Source organism: Ranitomeya imitator, chromosome 8 (assembly GCF_032444005.1).
Source record: "Ranitomeya imitator isolate aRanImi1 chromosome 8, aRanImi1.pri, whole genome shotgun sequence".
NCBI lineage: Eukaryota > Metazoa > Chordata > Amphibia > Anura > Dendrobatidae > Ranitomeya > Ranitomeya imitator.
The window spans coordinates 38,094,351-38,116,284 of NC_091289.1; the positions used below are offsets into that span (position 1 = coordinate 38,094,351).

Below are 21,934 nucleotides of genomic sequence, written 5' to 3' on the forward strand. Positions count from 1 at the left end.
GGCGCTCCAGGGAAATATAAAACTTTCTGGGCTCCCAGACAAACTTTCTTAAAGGGGTTCTCTGGGAAGTTATCCAAGATCATACCACACTGACAAAGCGGTATGCATGACTAGGACGGATTGAACTCGGAATTAGGAGACGGCGGTCATCTTGGATCAGTTCTCGGAAAAACCTCTTTAAGCGCCAAGGATCCGATTTTCAAAAGTGGACAAACCCTTTAAAGCGGATCTGTCACTTGTAATCAGATCTTACAATACAAACTGCATATATTATTTAATAGATTTTATTAAGACCTGGTGTACTTACTGTGAAGGTCCATTTACAGTAAAATGATCAGTTTATAAGTTCAGCTAAAGAGTGACATTCTAAGTGTAACCAGTCTGTCGGCAGAAAATCTTACTGGGCAGTATAATATTTAAGCAGCAGCAGGGAGGAGGGACACTGAGCAGCTGTCAATCAGGCTAGGTGGTTGGATTTTGAGTTTAAACTTTGAAAAAAAGATTATACAGCCATAATGACATGGATTTCAAAGAAAGTACACCGGCCTCATCAGGTCTAGCAGATCTATTTAGTAATGTGTATTGTGAAACATGAAACCTAACACCTCGACTTGCAAGAGAGAAGGCGGCTCTGACATTCATTGTAGACAATAAACAGAGTGTTGGCAATATTGGCAATATTGCACAGCCACCAAGGCATTTCGGAGCCGTGCTCTCTCGGTTACAGCATGGAATCACTTACAATGTTAGGAACAACCCTTTAAAACTGAAAGCCCTTTTTCATCCAGATCAGTTTGTTTAAGAAAAACACACAAAAAAACAAACAAACATAACTGCGCCTTACTCACCATCCCCAGGTCTAGCACTGCAATGACTGTTTTTGCCAGCATTATTCACGACATGTCTCCAGCGCTGCAGTCAATCATTGAGCTCAGTGGCTCTGCCCAAGTTGATGAAGCTCATTGATTGGATGTAGAGCTGTCGACATGACATCAGCAACGTGAGCATCGTTAGACCCGGGGAGGGTGAGTAAAGCACAGTTTTGTCTTTTTTTTTTTTTTTTTTTTTTTTTTACAACAAATTGCAGCCAGGGAGTAAGGGTTTTCCATATTTGGAAAGCTCAATGCAGTTTTTTACTTAGTGATAATAGAGAAAACAAACACCAACTTGACTTTTTGCTTATTTCAGGATCACAGACAACATACTGGCAATGGCAAGACCATCCACGGAAATTCTAGAAAAGTATAACATCATTAAGCAATTCCAGAGGTAACTGTATAATACAATATGTATCTGGAGTGTGTGACTATTAGTACAGACAGTAAGACGGTGACGGCATTGTATTCTGTATATGGATGGTGCAGTGCAGCGGGGTATACACAGTGCGACAGATAGGCAGGGACCACAGAAAGTTCAACATAAAATGTCTTTATTCCAGAACTTACATAAACAGGAAAACGATATCCTCCGGTTCGCAGCCGGGTTCTCAAAAACCAGTCCGTGTTCCAACCCGTTGCTGTGGGCAACTTCTGGTTGCTTCAGCCGCTTTAGACTCCCTGGCTCTGTGTTGGCTTCACACAGGTTTGGGTGCACGGAGCCTCCTGCTCTGCAGCTTGCAAAACTAAACCTGATCCACCCATGATTAACCTGAAAGATTAAATGGAAATTGCGGCCATAGAGCCACTCCCTAAACCCTGAGTGGAGAGAGGGATTCGCCCCACTACCAAACCTGCAAATCCCTCTAAAAGTAAAAGACCATGTCTCGTTTACCTAAAATCTGACTGGGTCAACTACTTTGACCAAATCCACACTTTTATTTTGCTTTGTAATTTACAGGCGTTTTGCTGTAAACACAGTGCACTCCAGCGTGTTTAATATTACTCTGTAGGCATCCTGGGGGACACATACTGGCCCTCATATGTGATCCCCCTCACTGCCTTACATATCCCCCCCCTCTGTTCAAACTTGTGAGGTGGAAAACTTGTGCCCATGCCAGGACATCCACATTTCCTTGCGCCTTCCCCGCTCGATGCTCCACCTTGAAGCTAAAGTTTTGCAGTGACAGGAACCATCTGGTGACCCGAGTATTCTTCTCCTTTGCATTTCTTGTCCAGACCAAGGATCAATGGTCTGTCACCAAGCAAAACCGTTGCCCGAGCAAATAATAGCATAAGGACTCCAAGGCCCACTTAATGGCCAAGCACTCCTCCTCCACTACGCTATAATTTTTCTCGGCCGGGGTACGTTTCCTACTCAGATGTTCTTTTCCGTTCACCTCCTGTTACAGGACCGCTCCTAGGCCTACCTCAGAGGCATCCGTTTGCACTATGAAGTCTTTCTTGAAGTTGGGGCTAGTGAGGACGGGCTGTCCACACAATGCCAACTTCATAGATTGGTACACTTCCTCCGCTTGAAGGTTCCACCGGACCATTGACCAACTTCTTTAAGCAGCCTTTAAGAGATCGGTTACGGGTGCTTTTCTCCCAGCAAAATTAAATATGAACCGTCGATAATGCCGAATGATGCCGAGGAACGCTCTTACCTGTTTAGGAGTAATCGGTCGGGGCCAGTTCTGTACGGTCTCGGTCTTATTTATTTAGGGTTTGATAACCCCACGGCTGATCACGCACCCCAAGTTCGGGTTCTCAAAAACCAGTCCGTGTTCCAACCTGTTGCTGTGGGCAATGGCACCGCTATAACTCCTGGGTGCGTCAGCCGCTTTGAAGTCCCTGGCTTTGTGTTGGCGTCACACAGGCCTGGGTGCACGGAGCCTCCTGCTCTGCAGCTTGCAAAACTAAAAAAGACAAACACAAGACAAAACTGAGAGATTAAATGGGAATCGTGGACATAGAGCCGCTCCCAAAACACGGAGTAGAGAGAGGGATTCGCCCCCACTACCAAACTACGTTTTTTTTTAAAGTTACTCTTCTTTTTTTGTCTTGTGATATTTTTTTTTATGACAAATTCTTCAAAATGTCGCAAGCGGTTCATTAGTTTTGTTCAAAATAAAAAAATATGCTCATTTTGGGGACGCAAGTTTCGTAAAAATGTCGCACACAACTCTGCAACATGCACAAACATTTCTACCAATCAAATAAAATTATTAACGAATTTGGCGCAAATCAGAACCGAAAAACTAGATAAAAAAAAAAAATGGAATCATTATTTGGGGCTAAAAGAAAATCACTCCGAAGTGTAGCAGCAGTTCAACCACTCTGTATTCTAGCAATGATTTGCTAATAAAGCAAATAATTTGCCCAGTTTGACCTACATACGGTGTCGTAGATATTAAACGTCTCACCATATTTTCTTTTCCTTGTTTTCCAAAGCTGCGGAATAAAAACAGTAATTAACCTGCAGCGTCCCGGGGAGCATGCGAGCTGTGGGAATCCTTTAGAGCAAGAAAGTGGGTTCACGTATCTTCCAGAGGCCTTTATGGAAGCTGAAAGTAAGTCTTTTTTCCTGCTGTTTGTGCTCATTAATTATGAAATGGCATCAATTTGTGCCGCTGGGCAATGTGGTGTAAGATTCTCTGCTGCTCCTTGCTATAAGTAATTGGAATGTAAGTTTCACGCTGGGTTGTTACAGATGTTCAAGGACACTTAGGCTTATTAAATAATACCTTTACTTCCTGTTATATTATCCGTGTTCTAATAACCTCTTAATCTGATATGTATCTATAACTGGAATCTGTATATTTACAACCCCGGATTGTTTCTTGGAAATATCCTAATGCAGTAAAGTACTGTTGCGTGACAGTAGAGCAGTTACCATACTGATGGCCCCTCTAGGGCGGAGCAGTAAGTCTGAGGAGCCACTTAAGCCAATAGCAGCAGAGCACTGAGTGATGTCAGAGAAGGGGGTGTGTCTTTGGCATCATCTTGTTCAATGCTGCCCAGTAACATGTATCAGGTTGTTCAAAACAGCCTGTAATCATTCCACCTTACCCATCTAAAGGACCTTTCATGCCTTGTAGTGTGGGATAATAGATTTTTAAACATGTCCCTTGGCATATAATAAGTACTGATATGCATGAACTTTGTGCTGTACATGCTATGTGCAAATTAAAATCCCGCACATGTGCCGTTGTCTTCTACATCTCAGTGAGGCTTCTGTTTCATGGTGGTGATAATAACCGTTTCCCTTTAAGGACTGATATGTATAGCGCACCCCTTTAATCATTGAATATCCCTTTAAAGAGAACCTTTGTCTGGAAATTTTCATTTAAACTGATTCCCTTTTTCGATTAATACTGTTCCACTGATTCCGGAACAGTTTTTCTTTTTCTTGTAGGACTCTCCATTGCAAAGTTATGCCTAAACATCCACATTTTCCCCTAGGCGTGTACCAGAGAACTCCCTTTATGGGCGTTTGCTTTGTCTCTTGACTCTGGCCAATCAAAACACGGCCACGCCCACAGAGGCGTTCGGCGGTACACACCCAGTGCGATGAAGGAAATATTTGCATCTTTATTACCAGGGGGCACAGGTTTGGAATGGAGGGGTCCAGAAGAAAAAGAAAAACTGTTCTAGAACCAGTGGAACAGCAACAATTGGAGGAATCTGTCAGTTTAAATAAAAAAAATTCATTGAAAGCTTCCCTTTAAGGGGATCCTTAATGATTACAGTGGTGTGATATACACATCGGTCCTTAAAAAAACCCGCTGAAGGGTCCTCTTTAATTTTTTTTTAACGAGTATTGTACACCATTTATTGCATCCACTGTTGTGAATTCCGTTCTTGGGCTCCCTCCTGTGGTTTTGAGTGGTATGGCTGCTTCTTGGATTTGGCTTCAGCAGCTGTTTTCACTGATCGTCTTTCTGGCTCGGCTATATTAGTCTGGCCTTTTCCCTCATTCAGTGCCAGTTGCCATTGTTCCTGCCTGGAGTCTTTGCTCTTAGGATTTTCCTGACACTCTGACCAATTCAGCAAAAGCTAAGTCCTTGCTTGTTATTTTGCAGTTCTCTTGTTTTTGACTTGTGGTTCTCCACTTTCTATGTTTTGTTCATTTGTCCAGCTTATCAGTATGGATCTATTCAGCTAGGCTGGAAGCTCTGGGCAGCAGAGTTTGCCCTCCACACCTTTAGTCAGGTGTGGAGATTTTGCATTTCTCTGCGGTGGACTTTTTATAGTTTTTATTACTGACCGCACAGCGCTCTGTCCTGTACTTTTTCCTATCTAGCTAGAAGTGGCCTCCTGTGCTAAATCTTGTTTCATACTACGTATGTCATTTCCTTCTCCTCTCACAGTCATTATTTGTGGGGGGCTAATCTAACCTTTTGGAATTTTCTCTGAGGCAAGATAGGTTTCCTGCTTCTATCTTTAGGGTTAGTTAATTCTCCGGCTGTGACGAGATGCATTGGCAGTGTTAGGAGCATTCCACGGCTGCTTCTAGTGTTGTGTTGAGCTTAGGGACTGCGGTCAGTATAGTTGCCACCTGCTCAGAGCTAGACGCATGTCGCTCCATAATCACCAGACCATAACAATCCACATCCTTCTCTGAATATCACAGTCCAGTCATTGAAACAAGAAGCCCACTTATATAGGCGCACAATTAATTCTGGGTCTAATAATTAGGATGTAAGACCCTTTTACGTAGCGTTGAATGATGTTTTTCCATTAGATCTTAATGTCGCAGCTCACATTTCACACATTTTGTGCTAATCACCATCATGGCATCTCTGTTTTCTGGGTCTAATGATGGTGTTACAGTCTTACTCCTAATTAAGAAGATTTCCCCCCTGTAGAAGTACAGAGAACATGGCGGAGCGCAGGCAGCACACCCGCTCCAGTGTACACGGCGTGTGCAAATTATTCTCAGTCTTTGATATCCTTTTGTCTTAATAAAACAAATGTATTTTTCTCTTTCAGTCTATTTTTATAATTTTGGATGGAAGGACTATGGCGTCGCGTCCCTGACTACTATTCTCGACATGGTCAAAGTTATGTCTTTTGCCTTACAAGAGGGAAAAGTAGCTATTCACTGTCATGCTGGGCTGGGGCGGACAGGTAAGGCAGCTGTTTGTGAAAAATTATATTTTGGGGAAAGACTGGGGACCATTAAAGATTAACTAAACTTTCATTTTTTAATATAATTTTACCCAGCGTGGAAAGTTATGAAACTTGGCAAAAAAAACATTATTAAGGGATCTGTCTTCATTTCTTTAAAAAGAAAATTGCCTGCAAGTGGTTCCAAACCCCTGCTATTTCCCAGGCTTGCTGCCTTCCATCAGCTTCATTGATGCCAGAATTTGCTTATTAGGAGTACAGATGATGGCAGTGATGGGTCAGCTGGGCCGTCTTCTGACAGTTCTGCAGTCCTGCAGCCGTGGACTCCTGCCCAGGCTTATTCACTTTTGCAGAAGATTTTTCTGATGAGCAGAACACTCAGAAGAAGACACAAGTGCTGACACTATCACTGCCATCATCTGTACTCCAAATGAGTACGTTCTGATGTCAATGCCTCGAAAGCAGGAGAGAATGCTCCACTGGTGCCTGAATTTTCAGGTTTTTTTTATTATTATGAGGACTATTTGAATCTTTGAGATTTGGGGCATCTCTGTAGGATCTGGGAGTTCTTAATATTGCCATTTTGCAGAACTCCTATGTAAATGGATGGAGAGAGCTAACGGGGCTTAGTTCAAGAGCACTGTCCTTAGAATGGCCGGGGGTCTCAGAGTATGGACCCTCAGCAATAAATAAGTCATCTCGTATCCTATGGACTATTAGAGAGGAGTGAATTGATTTGGAGAACCCTGGTTCAGAGACCACATTGGTAGTCCGTGGCTGCCAGACAGAAGCCCTGCTAGTATTCCTGGTGCTTCTTTGAATTAGTTGGCCGGTGTGATGTCACGTGTGTGTCCCACTCTAATAATGACATCACGCGGGTTCGTCAAATCAGAAGAGGCGCTGGGGATTATGTCAAATAGGAGGAGGTTCTCGGGGTTCCTGTCAATGGCTGCTTGACCAGGGTTCTGCAAATCGATTTGCTCATCTTAGGAATATACCCTTAAAGGGAACCTGTCACCTGAATTTGGCAGGACCTTTTTTCTGTCCGATGGGCGGTGTTTTTGGGTGTTTTATTCACCCCTTCCTTTCCCGCTGGCCGCACGCTGCCCGCAATATTGCCTTGAAGTTGATTCACTTTCCTCCATAGATCACGCCTGCGCAAGGCAATCTTGCCTTGCGCACGTGCAGTATGCTTTGCCCAACTGCGGGCAAAGCCGAAAAGCATTAGTGTGCATGCGCCAGCGCACTATGTCCCGGAACACCGTGAAATACTTCCGGGACATAGTGCGCCGGCGCATGCACGCTAATGCTTTTCGGCTTTGCCCGCAGTTGGGCAAAGCATACTGCACGTGCGCAAGGCGTGATCTACGGAGGAAAGCGAATCAACTTCAAGGCAATATTGCGGGCAACGTGCGGCTAGAGGGAAAGGAAGGGGTAAATAAAACACCGAAAACACCGCCCATCGGACCGAAAAAAAGGTCCCGCCAAATTCAGGTGACAGGTTCCCTTTAAAGGGAAAGATCTAGAGTCATTCTGTAGTTTAGGGATCCAGGACCTGGGTGATTTGTCTATTTCCCCCCAGCAGACGGCAGCACATGACGCCTTTGTCAGTTCTTCTCTACAAGCACTCATAGTCCTGACACTCTGTAAGACGCAGAATAGTCTTGTTGCCTCCTGCGATTCCACCAGGAATATATACCTAATGCCCCTGCTATTACTGGCTAATACAATTTATTTCCGGTATATTATAGACATTTGTGCCAGTCCTAAGGCATCACAAGACATAGTGCTCATTTACGTACACCGTGGGATAGTAGGGATTTGTGCACATAGCTGTAGGCTGGGGATTATGGACCAGGCGTTAATTCTAGGGAGATAGATCGGGAGTCACGGAAATCATATTTAAATGCGATCAATGTTATTTTTGGAGAAACCACTTTAAAGGGGTGTACATGGGGGAAACAGTAATGGCCGAAGGATCAGTATTACTTGAGGATCAAGAAGAAGGAGGCATCTGATTAAGTTGAGTCAGATGTTAAAAAATAATCTTAATTTGGCTTCTACCAAGCCTGCTGCCTCTTCCATGCTCTTAGACCAGCGCTAGCTGAGACATGAGAAGAAGACATTAGTTTCAGTCTTCGCTAGAAATCAGATTTTTTCCAAAACTGAATTGGTTGTCACTACTTATAATTATCGTCATAATGAACCCATGGGAAATCCTAAGTAGTATGAAAAAAACCCACATCCTGACCTGTTGTGAATTCCGCTCTTGGGCTCCCTCCGGTGGTTGTAAGTGGCACTTTTGTGAGTTCTGCTCTTGGGCTCCCTCTTGTGGTTTCTAGTGGTATGGCTGCTCCTTGGAGTTAGCTGTCTTCAGCTGCTTCCACTGATCGTCTTTTCTGCTCGGCTATTTATGTCTGCTCTGTCCTTCAGCCAGTGCCACTTATAAATGGTTCCTGGTTGGATTCACATCTCTTTGGAGTTCCCTGTTATCCTGACCAGTTCAGCAAAGCTAAGTTTTTGCTTGCTCTTTTCTGTTCACAGTTTGTGGACTTATCCGTTCTGTGCTTTCTATGTTTGTCCAGCGTTATCAGTATGAATTAATTCTGTCTTGCTGGAAGCTCTGGGAAGCAGATTTACCCTCCACACCTTTAGTCAGGTGTGGAGATTTTTAGTAATCTCTGCGTGGATTTTTGTAGTGTTTTATACTGACCGCACAGTATTCCATCCTGTCCTATCTATTTAGCTAGACTGGCCTCCTGTGCTCATTCTGGTTTCATTCTGTGTATGTCTTTTCCCTCTCCACTCACAGTCATTATTTGTGGGGGGCTAATCTATCCTTTGGGGATTTTCTCTGAGGCAAGATAGTTTTCCTGCTTCTATCTTTAGGGGTAGTTAGCTCTTAGGCTGTGACGAGATGCCTAGGGAGAGTTAGGAGCACCCCACGGCTACTTCTACTGTTGTGTTGAGCTTAGGGACTGCGGTCAGTACAGTTACCACTTCCTTCAGAGCTTGTTCCATGTTGCTCCTAAACCACCGCATCATAACACTGACCTATCCGACCTTTGACACTCACTTAATTTTCATACATATAGTATATGGACAAGAATACTGGGACACCTACTGTACATGACACCTACAGGAGACATTACTGTCCCGTTCTACTTCCATAGACCTTGATATCGAGTCGCTCTCCGCCTGCAGCTTTAACAGCTTCTACTCTTCTTGGAAGGTTTTGTACAAGATTTTGAAGGTGACTGTGTTAATTTTTTGCCTCTTCATCCATAATAGAATTTGTGAGGTCAGACACTGATTTGGGGGATTGTGCCATGAAGAGTTGTCTAATCATGAAGCTCCTCGTGGGGGTTTCAGTGTTTGTGCTGATCTTATTACTAGAGGAGGTTTGGTCCCTGCAGTTATGGAGCCAGCAGAACGTTGGTGACTTTTCTGCCCTCTGTTCTGCTTGAAAAAGACCTTTGATGGTTGAAACGTTGCACTTGGCACAATAAAAGAAGTTTTTTTTCACCTGGATTGGATGCTGTCCTTCATCATTTTTTTGGGGTATGTTCCTCAGAACTCGTCCCTCCGCTCTTTGATTGAGTTGCTGAGGTTACTTCCACTTCTCAGTTCATGACATTTCTTCCTTGCAAAATATTCCCATTTTGCGAGGAAGAAATGTCATAAACGGACTTGCTACCCCGATGGTTCCTATTACAGGACTGCGCTAGTATCAGTCAGTTCTGCACCACCCGCCATTTGTCACATTAGTTAGTAAGTCACGACAGGTGGGGGTCCAGATCTTATACACTAGGGGCGAGGGGGCTGAGTGTTATGTTCATTGATTAAGACGGGAATCCTGATACTTATCTCCATGCAGTGTAGATCATTGCATACATATAAATTTGGAATTAACCTCTCGTTGTTTCTTTTCCAGGCGTGTTAATTGCTTGCTATCTCATATATGCCACTAGGATGACTGCAGATCAAGCCATTCTTTACGTACGTGCTAAGAGACATAACGCGATTCAGACCCGGGTCCAGCTCCTATGTGTCCAAGAGTTCACCCAGTTTCTCATCCCACTGCATAATGTCTTCTCCTGCTGCGATCCCAAAGCTCATGCCGTCACTTTATCGCAGTACCTAATACGACAGCAGCACTTACTCCACGGATACGAAGCGCGACACCTGAAATATGTGCCAAAAATCATTCACTTAATATGTAAGTTATTAATAGACTTGGTAGAGAACCGGCTGGTGGTGGAGGAACAATTACTAGATGTCCCAGATCTATCTGCAGAAATAGAGAAGACGGTGTCGCAGTTCTCCACAGAGCAGCTCGATAAAGTATTAGGCCGTGATATTGGAACGGTGGACTCGTTGACCCATTCAGCCACCACGGCAGCATGTTACGGGGTTCAGGACTCGGCATTGACCAGCGAACAGGAGTTTGACCCATTGTGGAAAAGGAGGAACGTAGAATGTCTCCAGCCCTTATCCCATCTGAAGAAACGTTTAAGTTACAGCGACTCCGATCTTACGAAGGCAGAAATCCTTCTAGAGCAAGGCGAGACTCCATGGACGGAACCCTCGCAGATGACTTTCTTGAGCAAGTTGAGTGAACAGTTGAGAATTAAGCAATGCTTTGTGTCTGGAAGTGAGGATGTCCATTCTATACCCATGCCAAATCTGCAGATCGAACCCTGCGTGTCCACGGCATTCTCTTTCTGGATTCAAAGTAAAGTTAGCAGCATTGATGCCCCACGAGAGAACTCTCCGCTGTTCCACCGCAGGCGATTACCCAGGGAAATACAAAGAAGCCGCACTTTTTCCGTAGGATTTTCCTCAGCGTTAAGTGGCCAAACATCATTAACGGACTCTGAATTGTCAGCGTCAAACATGACTTCTCAGGAAACCCCGGACTGTAGTTGTGTCTGTGGAAACAGCAATGTTCTGGAGGATGACAACTCCTCCGAGCAAGAAGATGAGTCCCCATCTCCAAGAGTCTCATTTTATCTTGGATCTAGCGAGATTGCAGAATTCATCCCACAGATTGTCCTACAGTCTGAGTTAAACTTGGAGGCCAGGAGACTGCTAGCTGCCAAGGCCCTTGCAAATCTGGACTGTGACGATGTGGAACAGATAGCTGAGAAGGTCATCATGTGGCAGGTAAACAGTTCACCTTGGTGAAGAGTCCATGTCTGACATTTTCTGTATTTTTTATCTAACTAATTTAAAGGGGTTGTACTAATTTTGGAAGTTATTCCCTATCCACAGTATAGTTGATAGCTTCTCAATCACTGGAGGTCTGACCACTGGGACGTAACCCCCATGGATCAGAAGATCCCATGTGAATGAAGCAGTGGTTGATCATTTGCATTGCCACTCTGGGAGTGCCGAAGATTAGCTGGGCTCAGTAATCTCCAGCAGTCCCATTAAGAATGATCATAGGGGGATCTTCAAAAATTGTTGGGATCAATGGGGGTCCTAGAGGTTGGCCCACTAGCTATAGGGAAGTTGGTTTCAACCTTGGTAATACCCCTTTAATCTATTCCTAACCTCGACTGTCCATGTACAGTGCTGTGATGGAAATTTGTGTACATTAACAAAACCTAAAAACAGTGTCGGAATTTTTTTTCTCACCATTTTGCAACTTTTTTTCCACATTTTTTCAGAACATTATATGGGAAAGTGAATGGTGTCAATAAAAGCTACAACAATTCATATGGCTATGTCGATGGAAAAATTAAAAAAGATATGGCTCTCCGAAGAAGAGGAGGAAAAAGCAAAAGTGCAAAATTGTAAAATAGTTATAGTGGGAAGTGATAAAATCTATAAAAAACTGTAAAAAAAATAACATAAAAACGCTTTTTTACTACGCTTAAGTCTGTAATGACTCAAGCTATAAAATTCGCCGATTATTTCTCCTGCATGGTGAGTTCCATAAGAAATAAAATAAAAAAAATGCCAGAATGACTGTTTTTTGGTCAACTAGCCTTAGATAAAAAAAAAATAGATTTAAAAGCATAAAAAAAATCCTAAAAATGGTACTAATGAAAATGTCAGCGCATCACCTCTCCTTAAAAAACACTTCCTCTCTTATGTCCGTCAACAGAAAAATAAAAAAAAAATTATAACTGGTAGAGAACATGAAGACAATAGTTATTATTATTTAATCTTTTAATTGTTTATTCTCAAGCGAAGATTGTCCGGCAGTGTCCTGAATAACAGCGCAGTCAGCGATAGAGTCATGTCGATATGACTACAAGGAGCGCCAATTCATGTCACAGTTACGCAAGTCTTTTCACCAACAACAGATGCCGAGGAGGACGACGTTGAGCTATTGTACGATCAAGTACGATCAAGTTCAAGAAGTTCAAGATCAAGTTCAAGAAGAAATCGACAAGACGCCAAAACAAGACTTGCTCATTATCATGGGAGACTCGAATGCCAAAGTGGGCCACGGCAAACGTGGAATCGTTGTTGGAAACTTTGGACTTGGTGAACGAAACGAGGTTGGAGGAAGATTCATCGACGTTTCTACAACAAATCAACTGTCCATCGTGAACACCTTCTTCCAAAATCACAAACGGAGACTCTACGCAGAGCTCTGACAAAGAACACCGTGTGCGTTTGAGACGCATTACTTCTAGGTGTCCTTTTACTGATTTTTGTACATATTCTTTGCACCTTCTCCTATCTCCTACGTTTTTTTGCAAAAAATCCTTGAAGCTGGATCAAACCCCTCTTTTCGTCCACAGAAGATATTGACTATTGCCAGGTCGAGACACAATCGAGATGGACATCGACGAACTGTAAGTTGTAATGGACTTCAGCCTACTCGGATCAATGGTCACAAAAGATGCAGCGACAACACCAGAAGTCAATAGGAGAATAGATATGGGCAAATCAACAATGAAGTCACTGGAAAAGGTCTTCAAATCAGGGAACGAAGACTTGGCTCGTACATAGTCCGTTCTTTTCCATAGTAACATATCGATGCTTAACGTGAACTGTAGAGAAACAAGAAAGAGGAATCAACTCCTTCAAAATAGAGAAGGATTTCATAAATACCGTGGATCTCAAGAAGAACAAACAAATCATTTTTTGGAACAAATCAAGCCAGACGTCACTCGAAGCAAGGATCACCAAGCTACGACTTGCCTACTTTGGCCACAAAGAGAACAATCACTGGAGAAGGACATCATGGTCAGAAGAACAGAAGGAACAAGGCAAAGAGGAGGACCGGCAACCCGATGGATTGATACTGTCGAGATAACGACAGAGAAGACCTTTCTAGGTTCATCCATCAAGTCTACATTGTTCGAGTTGAAGGCCGTTAAATAATAAGTAAGACCAAGAAATGTCATTTATACCTCAAGGTAGAAAAACCTCAAAAATTGTCATTTTTTTTTACTCTCTATTATGGTGAGGACGAAGTACACACTCATAGCTGTTTTTTATATCGCACATTACAGATTTTGTACTTTTGGATGCATCAGGTTTTTTTATGACATTGATTTAATATGGTGTTCTTTTGTCTACCTTCCATTAGAAAGAGTTGAATATTCGAGAAGCGGCCTGGGACCGGATCTGTGCAGAGAGGAACCCTTTTGTCCTAAGCAATTTAATGTGGTCATGGATTGAACAGCTTAAGGAACCTCTGATCACAAAGGCAAGCGTTCATTTATTAGCAAGTTATAGCAGCGACCCCGACAGCGCCCTCTACCTGCTAGAAAAGGTAACTGTCATGCGATTGATAAAAACTTTGGCTGCTCCCTCTCTGATAAATGTGCACAACATAAATCACTGGTTGGCAGTAACTGCGGCACTGTTTCTTCATCAGTAGAGATGATTTTTAATTTATGCGATTTATTAGATACTGACATGAATGGCGCAAATGACACTAAATTGTGCTGCAAAATAGGAAATACGGCACCTATCGTCTTGTTTTATTTAACATCTCATCCCTTCCTAACATGTTCAGCCAATTGCTGAGGGTCTTGATTATCAGACCCCCACTGATCACTTAATGTGAAACACTTTGCAGTGGGCCGCTGAGCTCTTGCATTAGCACGTGGACAGAGCTGTGTACGGGCTTCATCGAAAGTCTGAGATTCCATTCTCCTGTGTAAAGGCTCACAGACTGTCCACTGAGCCTGTACAATATTCTGTGCTCCGCGCATCTGCCTGCTGAGCAGAGCACTGCATAGTGGGACCAGGACCTGTAACGTTAGGAAGGGACTAAATTATAATAAAAAAGTGAAACAATAGTTATTGTATATTTCGGACCATGTCTTACACCTTAATATAAGACGCATCCCAGGTATAGACAGCAGAATAGAGGAAAAGAGACATTTATTACTGATTAACTCTTCCCTGGAGGTGTAAAGAAGTAGGGGGTCAATATTACTTATTTTACTTTACTAGTGTAGAATAGGGGGGTAATAAATCTACTTATTAGTGTTTCTCTGAAGCATGTGTATTACACCAAAACACACAGCTCTGCTACATCAACACACAAACACACAGCTCTGCTACATCAACACACAAACACACAGCTCTGCTACATCAACACACAAACACACAGCTCTGCTACATCAACACACCAACACACTGCTCTGCTACATCAACACACAAACACACAGCTCTGCTACATCAACACACAAACACACAGCTCTGCTACATCAACACACAAACACACAGCTCTGCTACATCAACACACAAACACACAGCTCTGCTACATCAACACACAAACACACAGCTCTGCTACATCAACACACAAACACACAGCTCTGCTACATCAACACACCAACACACTGCTCTGCTACATCAACACACAAACACACAGCTCTGCTACATCAACACACAAACACACTGCTCTGCTACATATATACACAAACACACAGCTCTGCTACATCAACACACAAACACACTGCTCTGCTACATATATACACAAACACACAGCTCTGCTACATCAACACACAAACACACTGCTCTGCTACTTATATACACAGACACACTGCTCTGCTACTTATATACACAAACACACTTCTACATCAACAAACAAACACAGCTCTGCTACATATATACACAAACACACTGCTCTACTACATCAACACACAAACACACAGCTCTGCTACATCAACACACCAACACACAGCTCTGCTACATCAACACACAGCCCTGCTACATCAACACACAAACACACAGCTCTGCTACATCAACACACAAACACACAGCTCTGCTACATCAACACACACACACTGCTCTGCTACTTATATACACAAACACACTGCTCTGCTACATCAACACACAAACACACAGCTCTGCTGCATCAACACACAAACACACAGCTCTGCTACATCAACACACAAACACACAGCCCTGCTACATCAACACACAAACACACAGCTCTGCTACATCAACACACAAACACACTGCTCTGCTACACACACAAAGCTCTGCTACATGCACACACACAGCTTTGCTACATACACACACAGCTTTGTGTATCTGTTGTTTTTTTCACACTTGAGAAACATGCCAGTATTGCGTTGAAACACGTAGTGGTTAATAAAGAACCTTAAAGGGGTTTTTCCATTACTAGGACAATCCCTTTTTAAACTAAATGTTCGTCCCCGGTAAAATAATAAAACCTATACTCACCTCTTGTGCTGGTGCCGTACCCCCGATGTCGGCAGTTGCCCTCCCCAGGGGTGTGCTGCGGTGTTGTGACACGTGACACCGACTCCCAATCAGCGCTGGCGTCACTGTCTCCGCCTTCGGACAAACTGAACGTGAAGAGGAAGCCAGGGATCAGCTGCAGCCTGGGCTTCTTCTTCATGTCCAGTTTGTCCGAAGGCGGAGACAGAGACGCCAGCGCTGATTGGGCATCAGGCATCACATGTCACAACACCGCATGACATCCCCGGAACTGCGAGTGCCAACAACATGTTCGGGACCGAACATTTAATTTAAGAAGGGGTTGTCCTAGTAGTGGACAACTTCTTTAAAGTGATATTGCAGCAAGAGACTTCTTTTCCAGCAGCACAGCTGATTTTAAAAGTGATTTGTATCCTAGTTTGGAGGAAAGCTTTGCTACATACATACACAGCATGATATATACACCCAGATAGCTCTGCTACATACAAACACAGCCTGCTACATACACACAACTATACTACATGCATACGCACACATAGCTCTGCTATATACACACAGCTCTGCTATATACACACAACTCAGCTATATACACACAGCTCAGCTATATACACACACAGCCTGCTACATACACCCAGACAGCTCTGCTACACCCAGACAGCTCTGCTACACCCAAAATCAAGCTACATACAAACACAGCCTACTACATACACACAACTATGCTACATGCATAAGCACACACACAGCTCTGCTCTATACACACAGCTCTGCTCTATACACACAGCTCTGCTCTATACACACAGCTCTGCTATATACACACAGCTCTGCTATACACACACAGCTCAGCTATATACACACACAGCCTGCTATATACACCCAGACAGCTCTGCTACACACCCAAAGCTATGCTTCATACACATGTAGCCTGCTACATACACTACATGTGCAAGCACACACAACTCTGCTACATGCAAATACAGAACTCTCCTACATACACACAACTCTGCTACATACTAAGAGATAATATAAGATCCGTGGTTAAAATATATACATTTTTTACCTTGCTGATAAGTGAAGCTTCCCTGAAGCCATTCACAGACAGCTTCCAGAAATGGGACCACTGCTGCCAGCTGATGCCTTTTGACTTGCAAATAAAATGAGAATGTATTAGTAATAAATGCCATATAGACAAAATAAGAGCTGGTGTATAACTGTCTGTAAGGATACTGAATATTTAATATGCTAAATGAATTGGTGTCTAACTACAGGGGCAGCACCAGACCATGTTGTGCATCCTGCAGTGTGTGAGCAACCTGCGGCCGCTCCCCTCTGACATCGAGGATGCCATACTGACCCGAATGGTCATAGCTTTCACCATGGTAGGTACTGTTGTGTGATATCTGGGGTTCGGAACGATTTAGCTGCCTACAGCTGTAGTCCTCTATCCTTAGGATCGACCATTAGTCTTGATCGCAGCTGGAGTCCTCTATCCTTAGGATCGACCATTAGTCTTGATCACAGCTGGAGTCCTCCATCCTTAGGATCGACCATTAGTCTTGATCACAGCTGGAGTCCTCTATCCTTAGGATCGACCATTAGTCTTGATCACAGCTGTAGTCCTCTATCCTTAGAATCGACCATTAGTCTTGATCGCAGCTGTAGTCCTCTATCCTTAGGATTGACCATTAGTCTTGATCACAGCTGTAGTCCTCTATCCTTAGGATCGACCATTAGTCTTGATCGCAGCTGTAGTCCTCTATCCTTAGGATTGACCATTAGTCTTGATCGCAGCTGGAGTCCTCTATCCTTAGGATCGACCATTAGTCTTGATCGCAGCTGGAGTCCTCTATCCTTAGGATCGACCATTAGTCTTGATCGCAGCTGGAGTCCTCTATCCTTAGGATCGACCATTAGTCTTGATCGCAGCTGGAGTCCTCTATCCTTAGGATCGACCATTAGTCTTGATCGCAGCTGGAGTCCTCTATCCTTAGGATCGACCATTAGTCTTGATCGCAGCTGGAGTCCTCTATCCTTAGGATCGACCATTAGTCTTGATCGCAGCTGGAGTCCTCTATCCTTAGGATCGACCATTAGTCTTGATCGCAGCTGGAGTCCTCTATCCTTAGGATTGACCATTAGTCTTGATCGCAGCTGGAGTCCTCTATCCTTAGGATCGACCATTAGTCTTGATCGCAGCTGGAGTCCTCTATCCTTAGGATCGACCATTAGTCTTGATCGCAGCTGGAGTCCTCTATCCTTAGGATCGACCATTAGTCTTGATCGCAGCTGGAGTCCTCTATCCTTAGGATCGACCATTAGTCTTGATCGCAGCTGGAGTCCTCTATCCTTAGGATTGACCATTAGTCTTGATCGCAGCTGGAGTCCTCTATCCTTAGGATCGACCATTAGTCTTAGTTCGGTGGCGGTCTGACTCCCAGCACCCATGCCAGTTGGCTGCTTGAAGGTGCCACATTTACTTTGGCCGCAGGCTGATTCGTTCTTGCTCTTCTTTGCAGCAGTTCCGGGCATTGTAGCGTTCTTTTATCCGCTCCAGTGAACCAACGTCCTGCAAGTTGTGCGGAGCCGCAATGAAAAGTACAGAACAGGCTGATGCCTCACGGAAATATTAAAGGGGCTGCTTCCCCCTCAGACAGAGTGATCTAATACTGAGCGCCAATCCTAAATAGGCCATTCATGTAAAAAAGCTGGATAACCCCTTTCACTTTTTGTTTAGTAGGGTTTGTCCAGTACTTGGACAGCCCCTTCTCAGTCCGTATGTTTGCTCCTAGTAAAATAATAACACTTATACTCCTCTCCGGCGCCGTTCCAGAGCGGCGGCGGCACTGGCTGTCCCGGCGATGGCGTCACATTGTTACATCACGCGTTCCCTGAGGCCAATCGGCGGACGCATTTGGACAAATCACATAGATCCGGAGGAAGTGAGAGCTGCTGCTGATGTATGTGATATGTGAGACCGAGTAATGGACAACCCCTTTAACTAGTAACACATGAATTTGTTCATTTTTTGTCTCTGGTATGCCCCTGTGCCACAACAATATGTGGTAATTTAGGGATCGGATTTGCTCTTGCCAAGAAATACTCTAAATGCTGGTCCGTATGTAGCTCCGTGCACTCGTCGGCATCACACGCCGCTGCAGGGGCTGTCGGCCATTATGTTCACTGGTCCATACAATGGATAAGACCAGTGCATGCTGGGATTTGTTCTATGGGCCTTCATGCTTTATGGAAAATTGCTTATATGCACTAGGACATTTACTAGCATTAGTGAGCGACTGAAAAGTCATGTATTTAGGCCACAATTATCCAGTTATTTGTGGTGGAAGTCCTGGCATCATTGTATGCCAACGTTGGACCTGGCACTTTCTGAAATGCTGACAAATAAATCATCGGGCACAGGAGGCGCTGGCTGCGCGGCGACTGTGACCGCAAGAAAATAAGGGGCAGATTTATTAAAACGGTCTAAAGAAAAAGCTGTTTTTGTTACCCATAGCAACCAATAAGAGCTCCGCTTTCATTTTACTAGAGCAGTTTAAGAAATGACAGCTGCGCTGTGATTGGTTGCCATGAGAAGCAGAGCCAGAACTCTATTTTGATAAATGAGGCCCTTTGGCTCTTGACCGTGTATTGTCTTTTTTATCTTCATTTTTTTTTGTGTCTCTCAGTGACCTCCCCTTGCTTTCATTGCTTCTTGATTTTAATGATGAGCTTAGACTTGTCTGACCCTGAGATATTCATTTTTGCAGGTTAAACACGATTCAGAAGACAGTCCTCTGGTCTACAATACTCTGAAACCGATTTTACAACACGCCTTGATGGACATCCGAAAATAAAGCCTCCGGCGCGGCTCCGCGGTGCACGAGCTCGGCCTTGTGCGCACTTTTTAGGTGTCATGTGCGTTTCCTGTGAGGTTCGTGTTTACATGTTGGTGACATAAAGGGCTCAGACTACAGAGAATGTAGGAAACTCCAGGGGACTTCATCTTCTAGTAGCCATTTTATCTTTATACGTGTTTCTTACGAGCTCGGTTCACTGTGTTTTGCGGCACCTTTGTACGTCTATGGGCCAGTATCTTATTTGTGAATAGTATGTATTGTATTTATTACTTTACTGGGCGTAATGCAAGCTCCCTGCAGAACGCGTCCGGGGAACGCACTGTGAAAATCTAGTATGAAGGATTAAATACGGCGGGTCAGACAATATAGCAATAGACCTGCTGTAACATAGGTAGAGCCATACATGGATGAATGTTGGGTATAAAGTCTATTGGGCATCGCCTTTATTACATAGAAATAGACTATGCATCTCTCAAAATGACCTATTTAGATCAGTTTTTTATGTTATATATTACATAAAAATGTCTCTCTCTCTCTCTCTCTCTATATATATATATACCGTATATACACAGCTCAAAAAAAAATAAAGGGAACACTTAAACCACAGATTATAACTCCAAGTAAGTCAAATTTCTGTGAAATCACACTGTCCACTTAGGAAGAAGCACTGATTGACAAATTCACATGCTGTTGTGCAAGTGGAATAGACGACAGATGGAAATTATTGGCAATTATCAAGACACCCTCACTAAAGGAGTGGTTCTGCAGGTGGGGACCACAGAACATATCTCAGTACCAATGCTTTCTGGCTGATGTTTTGGTCATTTTTGAATGTTGGTTGTGCTTTCACATTCGTGGTAGCATGAGACGGACTCTACAACCCACACAAGTGGCTGAGGTAGTGCAGCTCATCCAGGATGGCACATCAATGCGAGCTGTAGCAAGAAGGTTTGCTGTGTCTGTCAGCGTAGTGTCCAGAGGCAGGAGGCGATACCAGGAGAGAGGCCAGTACACCAGGAGACGTGGAGGGGGCCGTAGGACGGTAACAACCCAGCAGCAGGACCGCTACTTCCGCCTTTGTGCAAGGAGGAACAGGAGGAGCACTGCCAGAGCCCTGCAAAATGACCTCCAGCAGGACACAAATGTGAATGTGTCTGCACAAATGGTTAGAAACCGACTCCATGAGGATGGTCTGAGTGCCCGACATCCACAGATGGGGGTTGTGCTCACAGCCCAACACCGTGCAGGACGCTTGGCATTTGCCACAGAACACCAAGATTGGCAAACTCGCCACTGGCACCCTGTGCTCTTCACAGATAAAAGCAGGTTCACACTGAGCACATGTGACAGTCTGGAGATGCCGTGGAGAGCGATCTGCTGCCTGCAACATCCTTCAGCATGACCGGTTTGGCAGTGGGTCAGTAATGGTGTGGGGTGGCATTTCTTTGGAGGGCTGCACAGCCCTCCATGTGCTCACCAGAGGTAGCCTGAGTGCCATTAGGTACCGAGATGAGATCCTCAGACCCCTTGTGAGACCATATGCTGGTGCGGTTGGCCCTGGGTTCCTCCTAATGCAGGAGAATGCCAGATCTCATGTGGCTGTAGTGTATGAGCAGTTCCTGCAAGATGAAGGTATTGAAGCTATGGACTGGCCCGCACATTCCCCAGACCTGAATCCGATTGAACACATCTGGGACATTATGTCTCGCACCATCCACCAACGTCACGTTGAACCACAGACTGTCCAGGAGTTGGCAGATGCTTTAGTCCAGGTCTGAGAGGAGACCCCTCAGGAGACCATCCGCTGCCTCATCAGGAGCATGCCCAGGTGTTGTAGGGAGGTCATACAGGCACGTGGAGGCCACACACACTACTGTGCATCATTTCCTTGTCTTGAGGCATTTCCACTGAAGTTGGATCAGCCTGTAAGTTCATTTTCTACTTTGATTTTGAGCATCATTCCAACTCCAGACCTCTGTGGGATATTAGTTGTGATTTATGTTGATCATTTTTAGGTTTTATTCTTCTGAACACATTCCACTATGTAATGAATAAAGATTTACAACTGGAATGTTTCATTCAGTGATATCTAGTATGTGGGATTTTAGTGTTCGCTTTATTTTTTTGAGCAGTGTGTAGATAGATAGATAGATAGATAGATAGATAGATAGAGCCTTAGTTAGAAAAAGTCTTGCAATTTTCTTCCTGTTCTTTCAGTAAGAGTTTTCAGCAGGCTCATTATCAGCAGAGGTAGGATTAGAATGTTAGGAAGCACTTCTACACCCACAGCAGAAAATATGGGATCTACCAATAACATTAGGCGATGTCACAGCTACCTTTCCCCTAAATGACCTATGCACAATCCTTAGATGCTTCAATACAAAAGTTAGGGACGGTATCCGACTATTGTGG

The 21,934-nt window shown here is 44.0% G+C and overlaps 1 protein-coding gene across 1 annotated transcript in view; it reads left to right on the forward strand.

Moving 5' to 3' along the window:
- PTPDC1 (protein tyrosine phosphatase domain containing 1) overlaps window positions 1-20,128 on the forward strand; it is an 85,092-nt gene extending 64,964 nt beyond the window's left edge. Inside the window, exons 5-11 of the mRNA XM_069736756.1 lie at window positions 1,189-1,269; window positions 3,330-3,448; window positions 5,871-6,008; window positions 9,943-11,174; window positions 13,561-13,746; window positions 16,937-17,047; window positions 19,433-20,128. Coding sequence (XP_069592857.1) covers window positions 1,189-1,269; window positions 3,330-3,448; window positions 5,871-6,008; window positions 9,943-11,174; window positions 13,561-13,746; window positions 16,937-17,047; window positions 19,433-19,519 — 1,954 coding nt within the window. The 3' untranslated portion in view covers window positions 19,520-20,128. The remainder of the gene's footprint in view (window positions 1-1,188; window positions 1,270-3,329; window positions 3,449-5,870; window positions 6,009-9,942; window positions 11,175-13,560; window positions 13,747-16,936; window positions 17,048-19,432) is intronic.
- Window positions 20,129-21,934: the final 1,806 nt, after the last annotated feature.